The following is a 22,220-nucleotide window of genomic DNA, read 5'->3' as shown; positions in this document are numbered from 1 at the left end:
AGAAAAAAGCCAGAAGTGGCGCTGTGGCTCAAGTGGTAGAGTGCTAGCCTTGAGCTGAAGAGCTGAGGGACAGCGCCCAGGCCCAGAGTTCAGGACCCACAACCGGACCCCCCAAAAAAGAAAAAAAGAAAAAAGCAGAAGTGGCACTGTGGCTCAAGTGGTAGAGTGCTAGCCTTGAGCTGAAGAGCTAAGGGACAGCGCCCAGGCCCAGAGTTCAGGCCCCATGACCAGACCCAAAAAAAAAATATTTCTTCAGAAAATACAATATAATACTAAAATTTAGCCAGGTACTGGTGGCTCATGCCTGTAATCCCACCTATTCAGGAGGTTGAGATCTGAGGGATCTGGTTCAAAGCCAGCCTGGTCAAGAAAGTCTGTGCGACTCTTATCAGACACTTTTTTTTTTTTTTTTTTTTTGCCAGAACTCTGGGCCTGGGCGCTGTCCCTCAGCTTTTCAGCTCAAGGCTAACACTCTATCACTTGAGCCATAGCTCCACTTCCAGCTTTTTTCTGCTTATGTGGTGCTGAGGAATCGAACCCCGGGCATCATGCATGCAAGCCAAGCACTCTACCATTGAGCCACTTTCCCAGCCCTCAGAATCTACCAGAAAACTGGAAGTGGAGCTGTGGGCTCAAGTGGTAGACACCTAGCCTTGAGCACAAAAACTCAAGGACAGCACCCAGACCCTGAGTTCAAACCACATTACCCACATAACAAAGAAAAAAAAGTTTAAAAAGATACTCAAATGATTGATACCTATAATCCCAGCTATTTAGGAGGCTGAGATCTGAGACTTGCAGCTTGAAGCTAACCTAGACAGGCAAGTTTGTGAGACTCTATCTCCAATTAACCACCAAAAAGGTGGAAGTGAGCAAAAAAGCTCAATGCTGGTGTCCAGTCCTAAATTCAGTTCTCAGCATAAGCACACACACAAAACCAAATCACATACCACATGATTAGCATGCATGAAGTCCTGGGTTTGAACCAGCATCAAAAGGAAAAAAAAGGATTAACACAATACAGTTCAATTTTTTCCCCCAGTTATGGGGCTTGAACTCAGGGCCTGAGCACTGTTCCTGAGCTTCTTTTGCTCAAGACTAGGACTCTACCACTTGAGCCACAGCACCACTTTTGGCTTTTTCTGTTTATGTGGTACTAAGGAATTGAACCCAGGGCTTCATGAATGCTAGGCAAGCACTCTACCACTGAGCTACCTGCCTAGCCCCATATTCTAGAACATGTTATGTATGGGAAGTTTGAAAGAAAGACTAATTATCTCAGGGTAGTGATGTTATTACTGAAGTTTATTTCTATATTATGTATTGATTGTTATCAAGGGAAATTTTCTTTTTAACTATTACTGTCCAATTAAGAGACAGTATTGGCAGTCTGGGAGTTTGTTATGTCTTAAAGTCAGAGAAATGGTGTTTGGTTTGCATTGCCTTACCTTTGGATATCATCTTAGTAGCACAGTCACTCGAGGTCTTCAAGCTATCTTAGACTTACTTAGAAGACTCTTGATGTGATCGAAGTGGACAGGCTATTCACAGACTTGACTCTTATTAAGTACTCAAGTCAGGTACTGGTGGCTCATGCCTATAATCCTAGCTAGTTAGGGGCTGAGACCTGGAGGATCACAGTTTATAGCTAGCCCAGGAAGAAAAGTTAACAAGTCTGCATCTCCAATTAGCCAGCAAAATGCTAGACTGGAGGTATAGCTCAAGTGGTATATTACTAGCCCTTACCAAGAAAGCCAAGTGAACATGAAGCCCCGGGTTCAAGCCCTGGTACCAGCACACGGAAAGACATACACACAAAAGAAGTGCTCATGTGTGTAGCTACCTCCCTTCTGCCAGAGGTCTGGAATGAATCAAAGAAGAGCCTGAAGCTTGAAGGCTCTGCCTCCAATCAACTGTGGAACTTCAACCATATGATTGAGTTACTTTGTTTTGCCCTCTGAAACTTGAAGCCTAAAACTTTAAGAGGCCCCCAACTCCCAGAGTTTTATTTGAATCTTCCATGGACTCTTCTGTAGACTCCTATGAGTAGAAATGAATTGGGCGTTGGTGGCTCTTGCCTATTATGCTAGCTACTCAGGAGGCTGAGATCTGAGGATTGGTTTGAAGCCAGCCTAGGAAGAAAAGTTGGTGAGATGCTCATCTCCAATTAACCAGCAAAAATGGAGGTATGTTTCAAGTGGTAGAGCACCAGCCTTGAGCTGGGAAAAAAAAAATCCAGTGGGTCTGGCAAAAGTGAATGCTATAATAAACACCATACTAGTCCTGACTTTATTCTGTGCCCAGCCACAGTAAGAGAACAATTGTTACTTTTTTGTTTATGCCAAAAAAGGGCTAAATTTATTGAGTTGACTTTTAAGTCAAACCTTATGGAAATATTTGTAAAAACTAATGTACCTCCTAAGGTGTAACCACCATTACCAACCCATATCACTCCACTCTTTAGCACCAGTCTTCTAGGAACAAATTCTGGACAAGAAAACCTCTGTACTTGATTCTTCACATGTAAAATGGGGGTCTAGGAGCACCTGTTTCACAGGGCTGTTTAATGTATGTTAAGCATGTAACATAGTGCCTGGTAAAATGCTGGTCTTTGGCCTACCAAATATGAATGATTATTTTCTAAAACCAAAGTGTGACCACCCTGTATATTTTATAACCTGACTTTACCCTCCCTTTTTCCCTACTTCACAATGCCTCCTAGATACCTGTTGGTACTAATGTGAAGAAATCTCTTTATTCTTGTTAGGAGCTACATAATACTTTATTGTATTAATGTGCCATAATTTATTTCACCAGGCTCCAAATCAATGAATATTTGGTGTCTACCAACAAAAGATGCTGCCATGAGTTTTCTTGTGTCACTTGCAAAGTATGCTTTATTATAAATTTATAGGAGTAGACTTTCAAAATGAAAAGGATGTTTTTATTTAGAAGAAAACTCCAATCCTGTCTATAAAAATCTTCTGTGAGGTGTACATTTTCTTATTCTTTTTTTTGTTGGTTGTGGGGCTTGAATTCTGGGCCTGGGAGCTGTCCCTCAGTTCTTCAGCTCAAGGTAAGTGTTCTACCACTTGAGCCACAGTGCCACTTCCAGTTTTCTGGTGGTTAATTGGAGATAAGAGTCTCATTGACTTTTATGCCCAGGCTGGCTTTGAACCGAGATCAGATCTCAGCCTCCTGAGTAGCTAGGATTATAGGCATGAGCCACAGGCCCACAGCTACATTTTCTTTATACAACAAGCTAACTGACTGAACTGGTAATCAAAATAAGTTCTATTTTATCTCTGAATTAAAAGAACTTTCATCAAATCAGGTGATAGGTTTATTGGGGCTTTTTTTTCCTTTTGTCAACCAAGTCCATTTAGCAGTGTAAGAATGTTTGATGAAGCTGGGGCGTGGTGGCTCATGCCTGTAATCCTAGCTGCTCTGGAGGCTAGATCTGAGGATCATGTATCAAAGCCAGCTTGGGCAGGAAAGTCCGTGAGACTCTTTATCTCTAACAAACCACTCAGAAAACTGGAAGTGGTGCTGTGTGGCTCAAGTGGTAGAGTGCTAGCCCTGAGCTGAAGAGTTGAGGGACAGCATCAGGCCCAGAGTTCAAGCCCCATGACTGACACCCAAACTCCCACCCCAATCCCCACCCCCACACTCCCATTCCCCCACCCCTCCCCATGAACCCTAACCCCTGCAAAAAAAAAATGTTTGATGAGACTAGTTGAGGAACAGACAATGGAAATAAAGCCCACAAAGAAAGCAGATGAAAGAAAGGTAGAAATGAGGAGGCGCTTTGGTTAAAGAAATAGTCATGAAGTAATTTTTTATGTACAAGTTACCATTCCAAGTTCTGATGGTAGAACAGTAAGCAGAAAAAGTCTTTGCTCTGGTACAGCTTATGAGAGTGCTTGAAGGCAAGCAAATGGATTTATAATTTTAGGCACTAGAAAGACAAATATGGCAATATATGGGAGTATAAAATGAGAGGAACCAAGCTATTTTGGATGGGGTGACTAGGGTGACTCGTAAGAATTGACATTTGAGGGGCTGGGAAGGTGGCTCAGTGGTAGAGTGCTTGCCTTGCATGCATGAGGCCCTGGGTTCCATTCCTCAGCACCACATAAGCAAAAAGAAAAAAGCCAGAAGTGGCACTGTGGCTCAAGTGGTAGAGCACTAGCCTTGAGCTGAAGAGCTGAGGGACAGCGCCCAGGCCCAGAGTTCAGGCCCCACAACTGGACCCCCCCCCCAAAAAAAAGAATTGACATTTGGCTGGGCGCCAGCGGCGCACGCCTCTAATCCTAGCTACTCAAGAGGCTGAGATCTGAGGATCGAGATTCAAAGCCAGCCCGGGCAGGAAAGTCTGTGAAACTCTTATCTCCAATAAGCCACCAGAAAACTGGAAGTGATGGTGTAGCTCAAGTGGTAGAGCACTTGCCTTGAGCTAAATTGCTGAGGGACAGAGCTCAGGCCCAGAGTTCAAGCCCCACTACCCCCCCCCCCACACACACAAAAGAATTGACAATTGAGCCAAGTGCTGATAGCTCACACCTGAAATCCTAACTACTCAGCAAGCTAAGATCTGAGGAACAGGGTTTGAAGCCATTCCAGGCAGGAAAGTCTGTGAGACTCTTAACTCCAATCAATCACAGAAAAAGCATTGTGGCTCAAGTGGTAGAGTGTTAGCCATGAGCAAAAGGAGCTCAAGGACAGGACCCAGGCCCAGAGTTAAGCCCCAGGACTGGCAAAAAATAAAGTGACTTTTCAGTAGAGACTTGAATGAAGTTCAGAAGTGGGAATATCTTAGAGAAGAATGTTCCAAGCAGAACAAATGGCAGTGCAAAAAGTAAAAGGCTTGGTAGGTTATATAAGCATAATCCCTCTGTACATCACCTTTACAATAACAATTTTAAAAAAAAGATTGGTAAATCCAAAGAATGGTAAGCAAAACCAGTGTGGCTGGAGGACAATGATAGAGGGGCAGGTAGAAGAGATGGCTGGAGCCAGCTCCTGTTGGGCCTTGTAGGTGGGTTTAACTCTGAGTGTGATAGGAAGGTTCACAGCAGGAAAATGATATGACTCTGTTCATTGTTGGAGAATCACCTATTGGGTTGCCCAGAGGAAATGGGGAAACCAGACATGAAACTTAAGACAATCCAGTAATAAGAAAAAAAAGGGGTGATCTAAGGATCAGGATGGTTGTGGTGACACTGAATGCATTCTGATATCGTTTTAGAACATGGTTGAATGTTTGGCTAGATACTTGTTAGAGAAAGAGTCGAGAAAGCCTTCTGTGAACATTTGTATTTGGGAAAATGGAGAGCAGGGTTTGGGGGGAGGGGAGAAGAATTAGGAATTCTTGTATAAAGCAGGTGTTGTAGTGCATATCTGTAATTCCAGCACCCTAAAACAAATTTTTTTTAAAAGGTTTAGATAGACATGTCCTATTGGAGATAGGTGGTAGAAATTCTTTTTTTTTTTTTTTTTTGCCGGTCATGGGGCCTGAACTCTGGGTCTGGGTGCTGTCCCTCAGCTCTTCAGCTCAAGGCTAGCGCTCGGTACCACTGGAGACACAGCACCACTTCCGGCTTTTTCTGTTTATTTGGTGCTGAGGAATCGAATCCAGGGCCTCATGCTTGCTAGGCATGCACTCTACTGCTGAGCCACCTTCCCAGCCCCAGGTGGTAGAAATTCTAAGTAAGCTATTAATCATACCCTCAGACACAGGCCATAGAGTGCATACTCAATTTTTATTGGCATAAATGTGTAACTTTAAACATTGATCTTATGGCCAATAAAAATAAGAGTGAGATCTAGGTCTCAAGTTGGCAGATGGTGACCCCTAGTATTGGTTTATTATACCCATTCATAATGGGGTAATTGTCTCCAGTGAGACAAAATTAATTACTTAAATTTTTTGAATGATTATTTATTACTGCATATTAATTGTACAACATGAGGGGTTTATTGTGAAATTTCCATACATACACATATCTAGCTGTAATGATAATGGATTGGAGCTGTAATCTTCAAACTAGACCAACAGACATTTAATATATTTCCCCAAAAAGAGTCAATTCCTTTCCTATTTGGTTACAAAAGAGGGAATCTGAGAGATGTATCTTTAGATACAGAAAGTGAATAGCAAAAATGTAAAATGTTCTGTCCAGGATGTGGTTAGACTAGGAGAAGAGAGAGTAAAAGGAAAGGGAGAAATTGTCAATACACAGTGAATATGGTTAAAATACTTATTTAATTTGTATTTTTTTTGCCAGTCTTAGGGTTTGAACTTAGGGTCTAGGCTCTGTTCCTGAGCCTCTATCAAGGCTAGTGCTCTACCAAGTGGTGTGCCACAGCACCATTTCTGGCCTTTTCTGTGTAGTTTATTGGAGATGACAGTCTCACATACTTTTCTGCTCAGGCTGGCTTTGAACTGTGATCCTTAGATCTCAGCCTCCTGAGTAGCTAAGATTATAGGCATGAGCCACTGGTGCCCAACATCAAAATACTTTATGTACATGTGTGAAAATGCGAACGATGAAGGTTGTTGAGATTGGTTTGGGAAGGGAGATAGTGAAGGTAGTGAGTGATAAGAGTGGGTGAGTCTGATCAAGGTACATTATAATATATAGACATGCCATAAATAACCTCCTTTATGCAACTAGCTCATGCTAATAAAAAATATGAAGTAAAAGAATAATAGGTAGAGGGTTTTTTTGGTGAAAGAAAAATACTATTATCAAATATCACACTTGTAATTTAACATGACATGAAATAAATCAATTGAAATACTGTACTAGAATGTAAATAATTTTAATAACAATTGCTGTAAGTCCTGTTTTTTATTAAATATTTTTATTGTTATTATAAAAGTAATCGACTGAAGGATTACTGTTTCATAAGTCAGGTAATGCGTATATTTATTTTTGGACAATGTTACCCCTTCTCTTTCTACCAGCAAAATTATTATTTTTTTTGTGCCAGTTCTGGGGCTTGAACTCAAGGCCTGGGCACTGGCCCTGAGCTTCTTTTACTCAAGGCTAGCTAGCATTCTACCACTTGAGCCACACCTCCATTTCCAGTTTTTTTTTTTTTCTCTCTCTTATGTGGTAAAGAGGAATCAAACCCAGAGCTTCATGAATGCTAGGCAAGCATGCTACCACTAAGCCACATTCCCAGCCCCCAAATTAATTCTTTTTTTTTTTTTTTGGTCCGGTCGTGGGGCCTGAACTCTGGGCCTGGGCGCTGTCCCTTAGCTCTTCAGCTCAAGGCTAGTGCTCTACCACTTGAGCCACACTCGCCACTTCCAGCTTTTTTCTTTTTGCTTATATGGTGCTAAGGAATCAAACCCAGGGCTTCATGCATGCAAGGCAAGTGCTCTACCACTAAGCCACCTTCCCAGCCCCCCAAAATTAATTCTTAAGGGGTGAAAAAACACACAAAAAAACCACCAAACGCCTAAAATGGCATGTGGCCTTCAATTTTGTTGTTTTATTTTTCTGAGACAGAGTCTTGCCCAGACTGACCGACCATAAACTCAGCAAACCCAGGCTTGTTTGGAACTCTCAGTCTTCCTTCCTTTTCAGCCTTCCAAGTGCAAAGATTAAAGGCCTACACCTCTGTACCCAGCCAGAACTTAACTTTAATTAAGTAATTTAGATTAAATATGGGGGGGGGCGTAATATCTCAGTGGTAGAGTGCTTGCTCAGCATGGATGAAACCATGTATGCCATCTTCAGCACCACAAAAAGTAAATTATTAGATTAAATTAAAATTAGTTAAATTAATTAAATGATTCTCTGGCCAGGAATAGGTAATGGATAATGGCCTAGTGCAAGAACACAGTCTTTGGAAATTAGGCACACCTGTCTCCTCTACCTTTGGAAATGGAAGTTAACCTCTGGGTTTCACTTTCATCATCTGAGTGCCAATAATAAGTCTTTGCATGGTGGTACAGGTCTGTAATCCTAGTACACATGAGGCTGAGACAAAGTGGATTGGGAGTTTGAGGCCAGTCTGGCCTACCTAGCAAGATGCTGACTCAAAACAAAACAAAAATTTTATTATATTATTATTATATTCAATGCTTTTAGTATTGGAGTAATTCCACTAATATCATTTTGGAAGGATTAAATGAGATAATATGCCTGAAATGTCACAAAGGATTAGTGAGTACTCCACTCCCCTTTATTTCCGCTACCTAGAAGAGACTATTACAGTTCAGGAACTCCAATAAAGGTAGGGACTTAATCAGGTGGGAATATGAGACATGAACACTGGTAGGAGGAAAACAGTTCAAAGGGGCTGATTAAGGGGTAAATATGGAAATACAGGACTAGCCACAGATACATCTTAAGGCATTTGATACTGAAGATGAAGCCACTAATAAACTGGCATTTGAAGATTGGCTGGAGTGACGTATTTCACTGAACTGGTGACCAAGGGAGCCCATATTAATGTAGTGTACTTGGAATTGGATGTGGGTATATTGAATGTTGAACAATATGGGGTTGGGGCAAATATATTTACCATTTTGAAACCTCCTGTGGCCAGTACAATTGTCTTGGAACAATCTTTAGTGGCATGGAAAATAGAATAAAATGTAAGCACACCAGGAAACAATATGAAACTATTTCTGTCAAATGTTGCATATCTAGGTAGGACACAGGTAATCTCTAGGGTGGTGGGATTTTTCTTCTTTATGCTTTTCTACACTTTCCACTTAAGAAAAACAAAAATATAAAGCTAGTGTTGCTTTTTTTTTTTTGGTGATAGTGCTGGGGCTTGAACTCAGGGCCTGGGCACTTACCCTGAGCTTTTGTGCTCAAGGCAAGCACTCTACCACTTGAGCCACAGCTTCACTTTCAGCTTTTTGGTGGTTAATTGGAGATAAGAGTCGCACAGATGTTTCTACCCAGGCTGGCTTCGAACCGGGATCCTCAGATCTCCCATCTCCTGAGTAGCTAGGATTACAGGCCATCAGCGACTGGCTGAGAAGTATTTTCGAAAATCGCCTCTGGCATAACTCACAAAATATGGGGTTCCACAATTCCTGAACTACCCCAGCCGCTGTCTGGGGCAGAGATCTCGAGACCCAGGGAAAGGGGAGTTGGGCGAGGACGCCCTCCACCCGGCAAGCGTCACCGCTCATTACGCGCCCAGCCCTGGGCACCGAGAGGAACAAGACACCAGCTTCCGGAACCGCCCAGAATGCAGGGGCCGCCGAGAAACCAGAGGGCTTCAAGGGCCGAGAGGCTCCACAGCCGCCTCCACTTAACCCCGGCTCCAGAGTAGCCCGCGAAGAACTGCGCCAGCCCGCGCGCCAGGAGCCTACCGTGACTGACAGGAGGTGGGAATGTGGGCGGAGCCTCAAGCGGGAGCTATGATTGGAGGAACTGACACCTCCCGGGGAGAGAGGCTGAGAGCGCCAGCGAGGGATGCGCACAGGCGGATGCTCAGAGCCCTCTGTGATTGGCTAGCAGATTGAGGAACCGGGCGCTGTCTCGATGATTGGCAGACACCAGACAGCCCTCCGAAACCGCCTCGAATTCGCCTATTGGTAACCTCCGAGAGTAGGCGGGATTGGTTCGTCGGGGGCTGGGAGGCTGTTGGAGGGGATTTGGAGGGGGGCGGTGAGGGGTAGCCGGCATCATCCTGGTTATTGGCTGGTGAAGTGAGGTGGGGGCGGGATAAAGGTCCAGCGGCGGCCTGTAATTCGCGGATGATGCAGTGAGTGACAGACAGGGAGGCGAGCTGTGCAACCAGCGGTTTGTTTTTCTGAGCGTTCCTGAGGTGGAGAACGGTGGCCCGTCGGAGCAAGTTCGAGACTGAGAGACTGGCGGGCGGGCGGGCCGAAGGGCGCCGCCGAGAGCCCGGGAGTCCCGGGGATGTAGCGGGCCACCCTGCCCATGCCACAGCGTCCGGCTGCGGCCGGAGCCGGAGCCGGAGCCTGGGGAGGCGGCGGGGGCCCCGAGCGCAGCCAGCGCAGCCCGCGGCCCCCGCGCGGAGCCAGGCCCGCCGCCGTCCCCGCCGCCCCGGCCCCCGGCATGCAGCTCCGGCTGCGGAGGTGACATTTCTGGGTCCCCGCCGCCGCCGCCGCCATCGCCACCATGGGTGAGTGTCGCCACCGCCCCGGCCTGTGCCCGCGCTGCCTCGCGATGCCCCGCCCCTGGATGAGGGGAGGAGAACCGTGGGCCACCGCCTGACAGGCATGGACCATCCGCCCGGCCCGGGGCTGAGGACCGCAGGCTGCCAGCCCGTCAGTTTGGTCGGGGCGCCACGGCCCGGGCGGGGGGTTTGGGTTCCCCGGGCTGTTGGGGCGGACCTGAAGGCCGAACCCACACGGCAGCCTTCTTTCCGAGCGGCGCGGCGTTCGTCTCCAGAGGGGGAGGCTGCGGGACCGTGTGCCGGTGCTTGGCCGGGCCGCCGGCTGCAGCCCGCGAGAGCCGGCCCTGGAACTCGAGGGCGGGGGCGGGGGAGGGAGAGCTCAGTATGGGGCCTGGGCTGGAGCCTGGTGCAGGCCCAGCTGCTGTTGTGTCTTTTCCTTGATTTGCTTTTTTTTTTTTTTTCCTGCCTGTGTCATTTCCTTCCCTTTGCTCACACAGGCCGGCCTGTGAGAGTTCCCGGGGCTTGCAAAGCTCTCGAGCTCTGTGCGCGTCCCAGGGCAGGGGGGAGGGCGTGCGGGGATCTGCGGCTGCAGATGCAAATCTCAGTTATCGCCCGCGTGCTGGGAAAATGCGTGCTGTGTCTCACGCCGTGGCTGGACATCAGGAATGACTAGGTGCTGCGGGTTACTGTTTCCATCCTACCGTTTGAAAAGTGCAATCTCAGTATTTTATTTGCACTATGTTTATCTGACGGTATCCCTTTAATTATGTAACTTTTGAAAGAAACTCGCTACCCATGACTCTCTATGATATCATTTTTGTCAATATTTTCATCTTCTGCCGTGAAGATGTAATCTAAGAAGAGCTTTTAATGTCTTCCTTACGCTGCATTGGAACCGAATTATATTTCGCATTCTTTTGGATAGTTTAGTAAATGACTACTGGACTGAAGTAATAGCAAGTAACATACTAAATGTACCCTGCTTCTTTTGTTGGGGGCAGATGTTGTGATGCTGTGCTCCCTGATCTCGTTTTGCAAATTATCTAGTATCGACCTAAATAAAAATGTTGAAACTTCAGTGGGAAAAAAAATCTTTTGTGAAAACACTCATTGCTTCTGTGAATGCCCCCACATGAAGAGGGAACATTAATGTTTGCTTTGGCCTGTAGCAAAGTCAAGTCTTTTTTTTTTTTTTTTAATGTCGGTCATGGGGCGTGAACTCTGGGGCTGGGCGCCATCCTGAGCTCTTCTGCTCAAGGCTAGCGCTCTACCAACTTGAGCCACAGCACCACTTCCGGTTTTCTGGTGGTTAGTTGGAGATAAGAGTCTCTCGACTTTCCTGCCCTGACTGACTTTGAACCATGATCCTCAGATCCAGCCTCCGGAGTAGCTAGGATTACAGGCGTGAGCTACCGGAACCAGTCTTCAAGTCATTTTTGTAGGAGATTAAGTGTGTGCTTTGTCACATTGGCCAGATATTTATGGCCCGTCTCCACATTTTTTTGACTTTAAAGACATTGCCTTGTTCTATTTCATGCATTGTGTTCCTCACACAGGGTGGGAAGGGTTTATTCATTTGCTAGGCTGTTTCCTTTCCCTGCTGTACTTCAGAAGTGTTTTCTGGAGAAGCTCTCTGATGAGAATTAGTTATAAAAGGAATCTAGTAAGGTTTTCAAGTATTTCCAACAAATAGGTATTGAATATTTACTGTAAATGGGGCACAAATCTTTTTTTTTTCCTTAGCCTACAAACATTTATCCTGTGTTACAGAATTTGCACTAAAGCTTGTTTGAATTATGGACACATAAGTCTTTCCACCAGTCCTGTGGAGGTAGTCTTAAGTCTCAGATTGGGGTGTGAAATACGTGAGTGTATTCAGACCTCCCACTTCAACCCCGGACTGCAAAACCAATTGAGAGTACCCAGATACGAGGACTACATACCTCTTATATATAGATGAGAGCCTGTTTTCACCTTTCAAGGTGTTTTTGAGAAGTCTGGGTATGTGAGTATATAGAGGCAGTGCTGGGGAGGAAATGAATTATACAGGTAGATCTAGAATCCCAGATAGAATAGACTAAAAACTCAGTATCTTATTTGTCCTCATGTCACTTACACATGAAAGGACTGAGACAGTGAGAGGGGAATGAACTTGACTGGTGACTGCCAAATTATTAGGTAAGCTAATTTAAGAACCATCACCTTGGCTTTCTTTAAGAATTTTCTCCCTATGCCATTTTCTTCTCTTTTCTGTAGATGGTGTTGACACTGAATTAGAGCTAATATTGATAGTTGTTGGTAATTCTTAATGATTTTCCTAGAAACTTGGTTATTTTAATTTAATGTATGTTTTATAGAGTGCAGTATAGATATATTGACACCATAGACTGTCTCTGAAATACTGGTTACATTTTGGTGTTGTAAATGAGGGAAATTCTTATCACCACTTTAGTTTCTTTGGTTGTTGTAGCTCTAAGTAAATTCAACTAGCAAGCACAAGACTCTGAGGTCAATTCCCAGCACTTAATAAGCAAACAAACTTTCAAGGGTTTGACACAACTCCAGCTCAGTGAGGAAAGGACTAAAACTAGTTTGAGTTCCTGCCCTTCAGGTTCTCTGGTTAATAGTCATATTTTCCTGAGCTGTTCTATGCCCTAGATTCAAGCCTGTTTGACAACTTGTGTTGATTTTTGTTTGTTTGTTTGTTGGTGGTGTTTTTTTTCTTTGCCAGTCCTGGGGCTTGAACTTAGGGCTTAAATACTGTCCCTGAGCGTCTTTTTTGCACGAGGCTAGCACTACCACTTGAGCCACACCACAACTTCCAGTTTTTTATGCTTGTATGTGGTATTGAGGAATCAAACCCATGGCTTCATGCATGCTAGGCAAGCACTCCATCGCTAAGCCACATTCCCAGCCCCCAACCTGGGTTGTTAATAAGAACAGATCCAGTTTTATATTGGCTGTTAGCTTCAGTAAATTTCTAGTGGAAACTACACTTATCCCTGTAGATAATAGGAAATATTTTGTTTTTTGGCTTCAGTAGTATGTTGATATTAAAACTGGGATTAACTGGTTGCTTTTTCTTGGTCACTAGAGAGTTCCTTCCCAGTTTTAGTAATTATAGTGGCTAATGCTTTCAATAATACTGGAGACTAATTTGTTAATGTTTATTTGGTATTTTTTGTTTTTATAAATGTAATCTGAAATTTCATGGGTTTTTTTTTTTTTTTTTTTTTTGGTTCGGTCATGGGGCCTGAACTCTGGGCCTGGGCGCTGTCCCTCAGCTCTTCAGCTCAAGGCTAGCACTCTACCACTTGAGTCACAGCACCACTTCCAGCTTTTTTTTTTTTCTTTTTTGCTTATGTGGTGCTGAGGAATTGAACCCAGGGCCTCATGCATGCAAGGCAAGCGCTCTACCACTGAGCCACCTTCCCAGCCCCATAGGATGTATTTCTGAAAAGTATATAACAATTTGGAAAAGTTATAGGAATCTTCAATGACCTGAGTTCAGAATTTAAGATAGTCTGGTTCTGGATTGACAACTTGGTTTAAAGTGACAATCATGATTTACAGAGAAAGGAGTTTTGTTTCTAGGATTCCAGAGTGCTTAGGAGCTTTTTGTAAGAGCAGTCTCAGTTCAGTTTTGCTAGAATGTGATCATCTGTGTAGACCCAGAATAGGAACTATTTTGATTCAAACTAGAATTATAATAAATTATTATGTCCCTCTATCAGGAGTTGATTCTTCCCCCCTCCCCCCTACATACCGCAGTACCAGGGTTTGAACTCAGGGCCTCATGATTGTTTGCTTAACTGGCACTTTCCCACTTGAACCATACCTCCAGCCCAACTTTTTACTGGTTATTTTGGAACTACAATATTATGGACTTTTCTGCTCAGGTTTACGTTGAAACATTATCCTCCAGATCTCAGCCTCCTGAATAGCTTAGCTAGGATTGTAGGGGCGAGCCACCAGTGCCCAGCTGTGAGTAGATTTTATCAGTTGGATTTTTTTTTTTTTTTTTTTGGTTGGTCATGGGTTTGGACTCTGGGCTTGGGCACTGTCCCTGCGCTCTTCAGCTCAAAGTGAGTGCTCTACTGCTTGAGCCACAGCACCACTTCCAGTTTTCTAGTTGTTTATTGGAGATAAGAGGCTCACAGACTTGCCTGCCCAGGCTGGCTTTGAACTGTGGTCCTCAGATCTCAGCCTCCTGAGTAGCTAGGATTACAGGTGTGAGCCACTGGCACCTGGCTAACAGTTGGATTTTTAAGACTGAATTTCAGGCATTTGTAAAAAGCAAATATTCATCCAACTGAGTGTTACATAGTGGAATATATGGAGGATAAAAAGCAGCTTTCTTGGTTCTAGGGGCTGGGAAGTTGGAGCAGTGGTCGAGTGCTTGTCTTGCATGCATGATTCCTCAACACCACATAAGCAGAAAAAAGTTGAAGTGGCGCTGTGGCTTAAGTGGTAGAGCACTAGCCTTGAGCTGAAGAGCTGAGGGACAGTGCCCAGGCCCAGAAGTCAGCCCCCACAAATGACCAAAAAAAAAAAAAAAAGTAGCTTTCCTGGTTCTATGTGAGTTATCCATTCTTTACTCGTTTGCCAAGTATTTAATATGTATTGATGTCCTGTTTGAAGAAGTAAGGTGAAGTAGAAACTAGTAAAGCAAATACAAGTTTAGTATTCTTTATCTAGAATGCTTGGGATTAGAAGCGTTTCAACATATGGAGGGTTTTTGTGGGGAGGGAGTTATTATTTGTTCTGTTTTGTTTTGCGTGTTTGAGTCCTAAATATTTGTGTAGACTTTACTGGTTAAGCATCCCTAGTCTGTTTCTGAGTTTGGATTTTTACATTAGGGATGTTCAAATAGTAAGAGCAACAAGCGATTGATTGTAGGTACTCTGATAAATATGTAACAAGACACAGGAAGAAGAGAATAGTACTGTAATGTATGGATTAATACACATAATCTACAGTTTCATCCATGCTTTTTGAGTTGTATATGTCTATATTGTTTTGTTTAGTTTTGTGTTTTGAGAACAAGCCTTGCTATATTAGCGCAAGCTGGACTTGAATTTGGAATTGCTGCCTCTTTCTCCCAAATACTGGGATTACAAGCCTATACCACCACACCTACTGTTTTTGTTGTTGTTGTTGTTAGTATAAAGGCTTGAACTCTGCTTGCTTAGCTTTTTTGCTCTCATAGCTGGTACTTTTCCACTTGAGTCATGCCTCTAGCCCAGTGTTGTTTTTTTCATATCCAGTAGGATATGAAGTCTTGCAGACTTTTCTGCTTTATCTGTCTTTGAACCTCAATCCTAGAAGTCTCAGTCTCCTGAGTAGCTGGAACTAAAGGCATGAGCCACTGGCTACACCTAGCTATTTCAACCTTTTTTTTTTTTTTTGGTCAGTCCTGGGCTTGAACTCAGGACCTAGGCACTGTCCCCGAGCTTCTTTGTGCTCAAGGCTAGCACTCTACCAACTTGAGCCACAGCACCACTTCTGCACTTTCTGAGTAGTTTATTAGAGATAAGAACCTCACCTACTTTCCTGCCTGGGCTGGTTTCAAACCTCAATCCTCAGATCTCAGCCTCCTGAGTAGCTAGGCATGAGCCACTGGCGCCAGGCTTCAATCATGTATTTTCTAATTTTATTTATTTATTTTTTTAGTGGATCGTGGGGGGGGGGGAGTTCAAGACTCTGGGCTTGAGCGCTGTCCCTGTGCTCTTCAGCTCAAGGAAGCACTCTACCAATTGAGCCACAGCAATACTTCTGGTTTTCTAGTGGTTTATTGGAGATAAGAGTCTCACAGACTTTCCTACCCCGGCTGGCTTTGAACTGTGATCCTCAGCTCTCAGCCTCCTGAGTAGCTAGGGTTACAGGCATGAGCCAACGACGCCTGGCTCAATTCTGTTTTTGATGAAGAAAAAAAAGATCTAGTAAATTGAGGATTAGGCCTTATTACACATACTTCTTGTAAAATAACTTTTTTTCCTGGGTATGGGCAGGGTGGAGGCAGTGAAAGCATGTGAAATGTCATGGAGAAAAAGTAAAATCTGACTCAGGGGTACAATGAAGCACAGACTCTTCTGGGTGAAGAGTGTGATCAGACAATCTGGTAAAACTGGATAAAGCCTTGACAAGAAATAATATTATTAGTTAAGTAAAAACAAACATTAAAATGTTACTTTGGGAGTTTGTATATATGGAAAAGAGAAGGTGTATGGTATAATAAACAGACATTTTGCAATATGGCTATGTTTATGGGAGGACATGGTGTTGTTTCTGGCATCTTTTCTGGGTTTAGCCAGGGGAACTCATAAATGGGAAGTGTTTCTACATGACCCTTCTTTTGATTGTGATGATGATGATGATGTAGATGATATAGTTGTACCAGAGAGGTTACAATTCCATAAGGTTCTGAGTACAATGTTTCTTTCTTTCTTTTTTTTTTTTTGGTCGTGGGGCTTGAACTCTGGGCCTGGGCGCTGTCCCTCAGCTCTTCAGCTCAAGGCAAGCATTCTACCGCTTGAGTCACAGCGCCACTTCCGGTTTTCTAGTGGTTTATTGGAGATAAGAGTCTCACAGACTTTCCTGCCTGGGCTGGCTTTGAACCATGATTCTCAGATCTCAGCCTCCTGAGTAGCTAGGATTACAGGCGTGAGCCACCAGCACCCAGCTTTCTGAGTACAATGTTTCTTAGTCAGTGTCACCCCTACCTTTGTTCTCCCTTGATTTTACCCTCTCATCCCTATCTTCAAGTTACATAGTTGTTTTTTTTTAATAATATACATTGAATATAATGACTACATTTGCTCACCCTTCCTGTGTCCTCTCTTTGTCCTCCCCTCAAAACATGTTTCTACTTCCTGGTATTTGTTTTGATAAACAGTATAATAGTTGTTCAGCGTTACTCCTTTGGATTTCTCCCCTTAAGTTTGTCCTCCTTTAGTCAATTTGTTTGCGTGTAAATGTGTTGAGCCCTGTATATATTATCATGCCTAGTTGTATTTTAGATATCTGGCTTTTACATATGAGAGAAACTTATACCTTTTGTCTCTCAGAACCTGACTTACTTCACTTAATATGATTTGTTCTTCATTTCCCTGCAAATGACAAAATATTATTCTAACAGTAAAATTCCATTGTGTACCACATTTTCTTGATCCACTCATTTGTTGTAGCGCATCTAGGCTGTTACCAAAACTTGGCTATTGTGAATACAGCAGCAATAAACATGGATGTACAAATGTCATTATCACACTCTGACTTGTGATGTTCTGGATAGATTCCCAATAGTGGTATACTTGGATTATAGGGATGTTCTATGTTTAGTGGGGTTTTTGTTTTTGTTGTTTTTTGTTTGTTTTTGTCAATCCTGGGGCTTGAAGTCGGCCTGAGCACTGTCCCTGAGCTTCTTTTTGCTCAAAGCTAGTACTCTGCCACTTGAGCCACAGCACCACTTCTGGCTTTTTCTTTTCCTGTTTATATGGTGCTGAAGAATCGAACCCAGGACTTCATGAATGCTAGGCAAGCGTTGTACCACTAAGCCACATTCCCAGATCCTATGTTTAGTTTTTTTTTATTATTATCTTTTTTGTGTGTGTGAAAATACTGTACAGAGGGGTTACAATTACATGGGCAAGATAATGAGTACATTTCTTATCAAGCATTGTAGCCTCCTCCTTTGTTTCCCCTTCCCATCCCTTCCTATCCTCCCCCTCTCCCATCCCCCCCCCAAAGTTATAAAGTTCGTTTTTCGATATACTATGTTTAATTTTTTTGAGGAACCTCCAGACTTCCAGAGTGGTTGTACTAGTTACATTCCCACCAACAGTGTTCTTTTTCCCTACATCCCCGCTAGCATTTGTTGTTTGAATTCTTGATTTTGGCCAATCTTATTGGGGTGAGATGGAATCACAAGGTTTTGATTTGCATTTCCTTTATGACTAGGAATGGCAAGCCTTTCCTCATGTATTTATTGGCCATTCTTACTTCTTTTGTGAAGTCTCTGTTTAACTCCTTTGCCCATTTATTGATTGGGTTATTAATTGGGGGGGTTAGTTTCTTTAGCTGTTTGTATATTTTGGATATTAGACCCTTTTTGGATGGATCGCTTGTAAAGATCTTCTCCTAGTCTGTTGACTGTCTTTTTAGTTTAGTAACTATGTTCTTTTCTGTGCAGAAACTTTTTATTTTTATATAATCTCATTTGTCAAGTCTCTCTCCTATTTGCTATGTCCCTGGGTTCTCTTCAGAAAATTCTAATGTTTCTCCTACTCCATGTTGTAATAGTTTCAAAGGTTCATGTGTGATGTTGAGGTCTGTGATCCATTTTGAGTTGATATTGGTACAAGGTGACAAACAGGGATCCAATTTTAGTTTTTCTACATATGGACATCCAGTTTTCCCAACACCAATTATTGATGAGGCTGTCTCTTTTTCCAATGTATATTTTTGGCTTCCTTGTCAAATATCTGATGACTATAAGTATATGGGTCTTCTAGTCTGTTCCATTGATCTTCAGGCCTATTTTTATGCCGATATCTAGCTGTCTTTGTTCTTATAGCTCTATAGTAAAGTTTGAAGTGGTAGGCTAACGCTCTACCACTTGAGCCACAGCGCCACTTCTGGCTTTTGCCTTTTTGCTTATGTGGTGCTGAGGAATTGAATCCAGGGCCTCAGGCATGCAAGGCTCTACCACTGAGCCACCTTCCCAGCCCATCCAGCACTGTTTATTATACCTAAGATTGCTTTGGCTATTTGGGGTCTTTTATGGTTCCTTATAAATTTTTGGATTGTTTCTCTATATTAATGAAGAACAACACTGGTATTTTAATGGGTATTGAGTTGAAATTGTAGATTACCCTTGACAGTATGGCCATTTTTATAATATTTGTGCCTATCTATGAACATGGGAGAGCTTTCCATTTTCTGTTACCTTCTTCAATTCCTTACTTTGGGTTTTAATAGTTTTGACTATAGAGGTAACTGACCCATTTAAAACTATTTAAGAGCCCAGTTGCCAGCCATATCTATAATTGTAGTTATTCAAGAGGCTGAGATTTGAGGATTATGTGGTTTGTGGCCAGCCCAGATAGAAAAGTCCATGAGACACTGTCAGCAAAAAGCCAGGCTGGAGATGTAACTCTAGTGGTAGAGTTCCAGCTGAGCAAGCAAGCCAAATAAGCATGAAGTCTTGAGTTTAAACCTTAGTATCTCCTTAAAATTTTTTTAAAAAACCTACTCAGGAGTTTTCACTTTCTTGGGGGTAGTACTGGGGTTTGAATGAGGTCTTTGTACTTACTACGGAGATACTCTACAACTTCTACAACTTCAGCCATGCCTTGGTCATTTTTCAAATACAGTCAGTTTTTGTTTTTGTTTTTCCCCCAGGCTGGCTTGTACCACAGCCTTTAATTTGTGGTTCTACTTTTTGCTTCTTTTCTTTTCTTTTTCTGGCTGGTTGTAAGACTTGAATTTGGGGCTTAGGAGCTGTCCCTGAACTCCTTTTGCTCAAAGCTAGCAGTCTTCCCCTTTGAGCCACAGCTCCACTTCTGGTTTTCTGTTGGTTAATTAGAGATAAGAGCCTCACAGGGGCTGGGAAGGTGGCTCAGTGGTAGAGCACTTGCCTTGCATGCATGAGGCCCTGGGTTCGATTCCTCAGCACTACATAAGCAAAAAGAAAAAAGCTGGAAGTGGCGCTGTGGCTCAAGTGGTAGAGCGCTAGCCTTGAGCTGAAGAGCTGAGGGACAGTGCCTAGGCCCAGAGTTCAGGCCTCATGACTGGGCCAAAAAAAAAAAGAGCCTCACAGACTTTCCTGCCCAGGCTGGCTTTGAACCATGATCCTCAGATGTCAGCCTTCTGAGTAGCTAGGCATGAGCCACCAGCACCTGGCAACAGTTCCTACTTTAAACAGGAATGATGAGAGTGTATCACCATGCCTACCCTTTTCTGTTGAGATTTGGGTTTAACAAACTTTCCCTGATCTCATGATCTTCCTGATCTCAGCCTCCTGAGTAGCTAGGATTGCAGGGGTGAATGCCACATGAAGAGCTTCTGCTTTTTTGTGTGTGTACTAGTCCTGGGGCTTGAACTTGTTACCTGGGCACTGTCCTTGAGCTTTTTTTTTTTTTTTTTTTGGTCGGTCATGGGGCCTGAACTCGACCTGGACGAAGCTGTCCCTCAGTTCTTCAGCTCAAGGCTAGTGCTCTACCACTTGAGCCACAGTGCCACTTCCGGCTTTTTCTGCTTATGGGGTGCTGACCCAGGGCCTCATGCATACAAGGCAAGCACTCTACCACTGATCTACCTTCCCAGCCCCTGTCCTGACATTTTTGTCCAAGGCTAGCTTTCTATCACTTGAGCACAGCCCCATTTCTGGCTTTTTTTGGTGAATAATTGGAGATAAGAGTCTCACAGACCTTCCTGCCTAGACTGGCTTTGAACTGAGATCCTCAGATCTCAGTCTCCTGAGTTGCTAGAATTATAGGCATGAGCCATCTGTGTCTGACCAGAGCTTTCTACTTTCTTTTTCTGTTTCTTTTTTCTTTCTTTCTATCCTTCCTTCCTTCCCTTCTTTCTTTCTTTCTCTTTCTTTCTTTCTTTGTCGTGGGGCTTGCACTCTGGACCTGGTCACTGTCCCTCAGCTCTTCAGCGCAAGGCTAGCACTCTACCACTTGAGCCACAGCGCCACTTCTGGTTTTCTAAGTGGTTTATTGGAGATTAATTGGAGTCTCACAGACTTTCCTGCCTGGGCTGGCTTTGAACCACAGTCCTCAGATCTCAGCCCCTGAATAACTAGGATTACAGGCATGAGCCGCCAGTGCCTGGCGAGCTTCTACTTTTTAAGTATGAATGCTAATCATTGTTTCATAGATCCCACTCTTTCTGTTTTCCATTTTCTGCTCCTCTCCTTCCTAGATTTTTGTTTGTTTTGATTTGTTTTGTGCCAATACTGGGGCTTGAACTCAGGGCTTTTGTTTGGCTTTGTTTACTCAAAGCTGGTGCTCTGTCACTTGAGCCATACCTCTACTTCCAGCTTTTTGCTGGCCAGTTGGAGATAAGGGTCTCACAGACTTTTTTGCTTGGGCTGGTTTCAGGCAAGGAGTTTCAGGTTTTAGAGTAGCTAGAATTTACAGACATGCACCACCAGCACTGGCCTTTTAATCTCTAGAATTAACTTATTTTGCTTTGTTCTTTTTAGTAGCATTTTTCTTCCTCCTACTTAAGGCTAGTGCTCTATCCCTTAAGTCACTATTTTTTTTTAATTGTGAAAATACGGTATAGAGGAGTTACAATTACATGGGCAAGATATTGAGTCACTTTTTGCTGGTTAATTGAAGATAAAAGTCTCTAAGGGTGCTGAGAATGTGGCATAATGGTAGAGTGCTTGCCTAGCATGCATAAAGCCCTGGGTTTGATTCCTCAGTACCATATACACATAAAAAGCCAGAAGTAGCGCTGTGGCTCAAGTGGTAGAGTGCTAGCCTTGAGCAAAAGAAGCTCAGGGACAGTGCATAGGTCCTGAGTTCAAGCCGCAGGACTGGCAAAAAAAAAAAAAAAAAAAAGTCAGGTTTGTCTACCTAGGCTAGCATCAAATCAGGATCCTCAAATCTCGGCTTCCTGAGTAGAGATTACAGACATGAGCTACTGACACCTGGCCTCTGAAAACTTCTGAGTCTATTAGACTACTTCTATCCTTGGGAAATCTTTTCAAGGTTATGTTACAGACTAATATTGTATGTGTGTGTGTGTGTGTGTGTGTGTGTACTCAGGGCTTCATATTTACTAGGCTAGTGCTATACTGCTTTCTTGCTGAGGCTTACCTCAGCCTCCTGAGTAGCTGGGATGACAAGCTGAGATGGGGTGTATGGAGGAGGGTTTTTTTTGTTTTTGTTTTTTTCCTAGAGCTGGCCTCAAAGGGATGCTCCCAGTCTCTGCCTCCCAGTAGCTAGGATTACAGGTGTGAGCTGCTAGTGCCCAGCTGTAACACACTAATTTCTGTCCCTACTTCAACTTGTCCACATGATAACTTCACAAATGAGCAGTTCATTTCTACTACTTCCAATTTTCTTTTTTTTGGGGGGGGGTCCGGT

General features: G+C 43.5%; 1 protein-coding gene across 4 annotated transcripts in view; it reads left to right on the top strand.

Moving 5' to 3' along the window:
* The first annotated feature begins 9,791 nt into the window (after positions 1-9,791).
* The window catches only part of Map3k3 (mitogen-activated protein kinase kinase kinase 3), an 85,243-nt gene continuing 72,814 nt past the window's right edge, over positions 9,792-22,220 (top strand). Inside the window, exon 1 of one of the 4 annotated variants that reach the window (XM_013033292.1) lies at positions 9,792-10,125. In XM_013033292.1, coding sequence (XP_012888746.1) covers positions 10,122-10,125 — 4 coding nt within the window. In that variant the 5' untranslated portion in view covers positions 9,792-10,121. The remainder of the gene's footprint in view (positions 10,126-22,220) is intronic. The other 3 variants (XM_013033294.1, XM_013033290.1, XM_013033296.1) reach the window with 3 other exon arrangements.

The sequence above is a fragment of the Dipodomys ordii genome, unplaced genomic scaffold (assembly GCF_000151885.1).
Source record: "Dipodomys ordii isolate 6190 unplaced genomic scaffold, Dord_2.0 Scaffold165, whole genome shotgun sequence".
NCBI classification, from domain to species: Eukaryota; Metazoa; Chordata; class Mammalia; order Rodentia; family Heteromyidae; genus Dipodomys; species Dipodomys ordii.
This window is presented reverse-complemented; position numbering and strand designations above follow the sequence as displayed.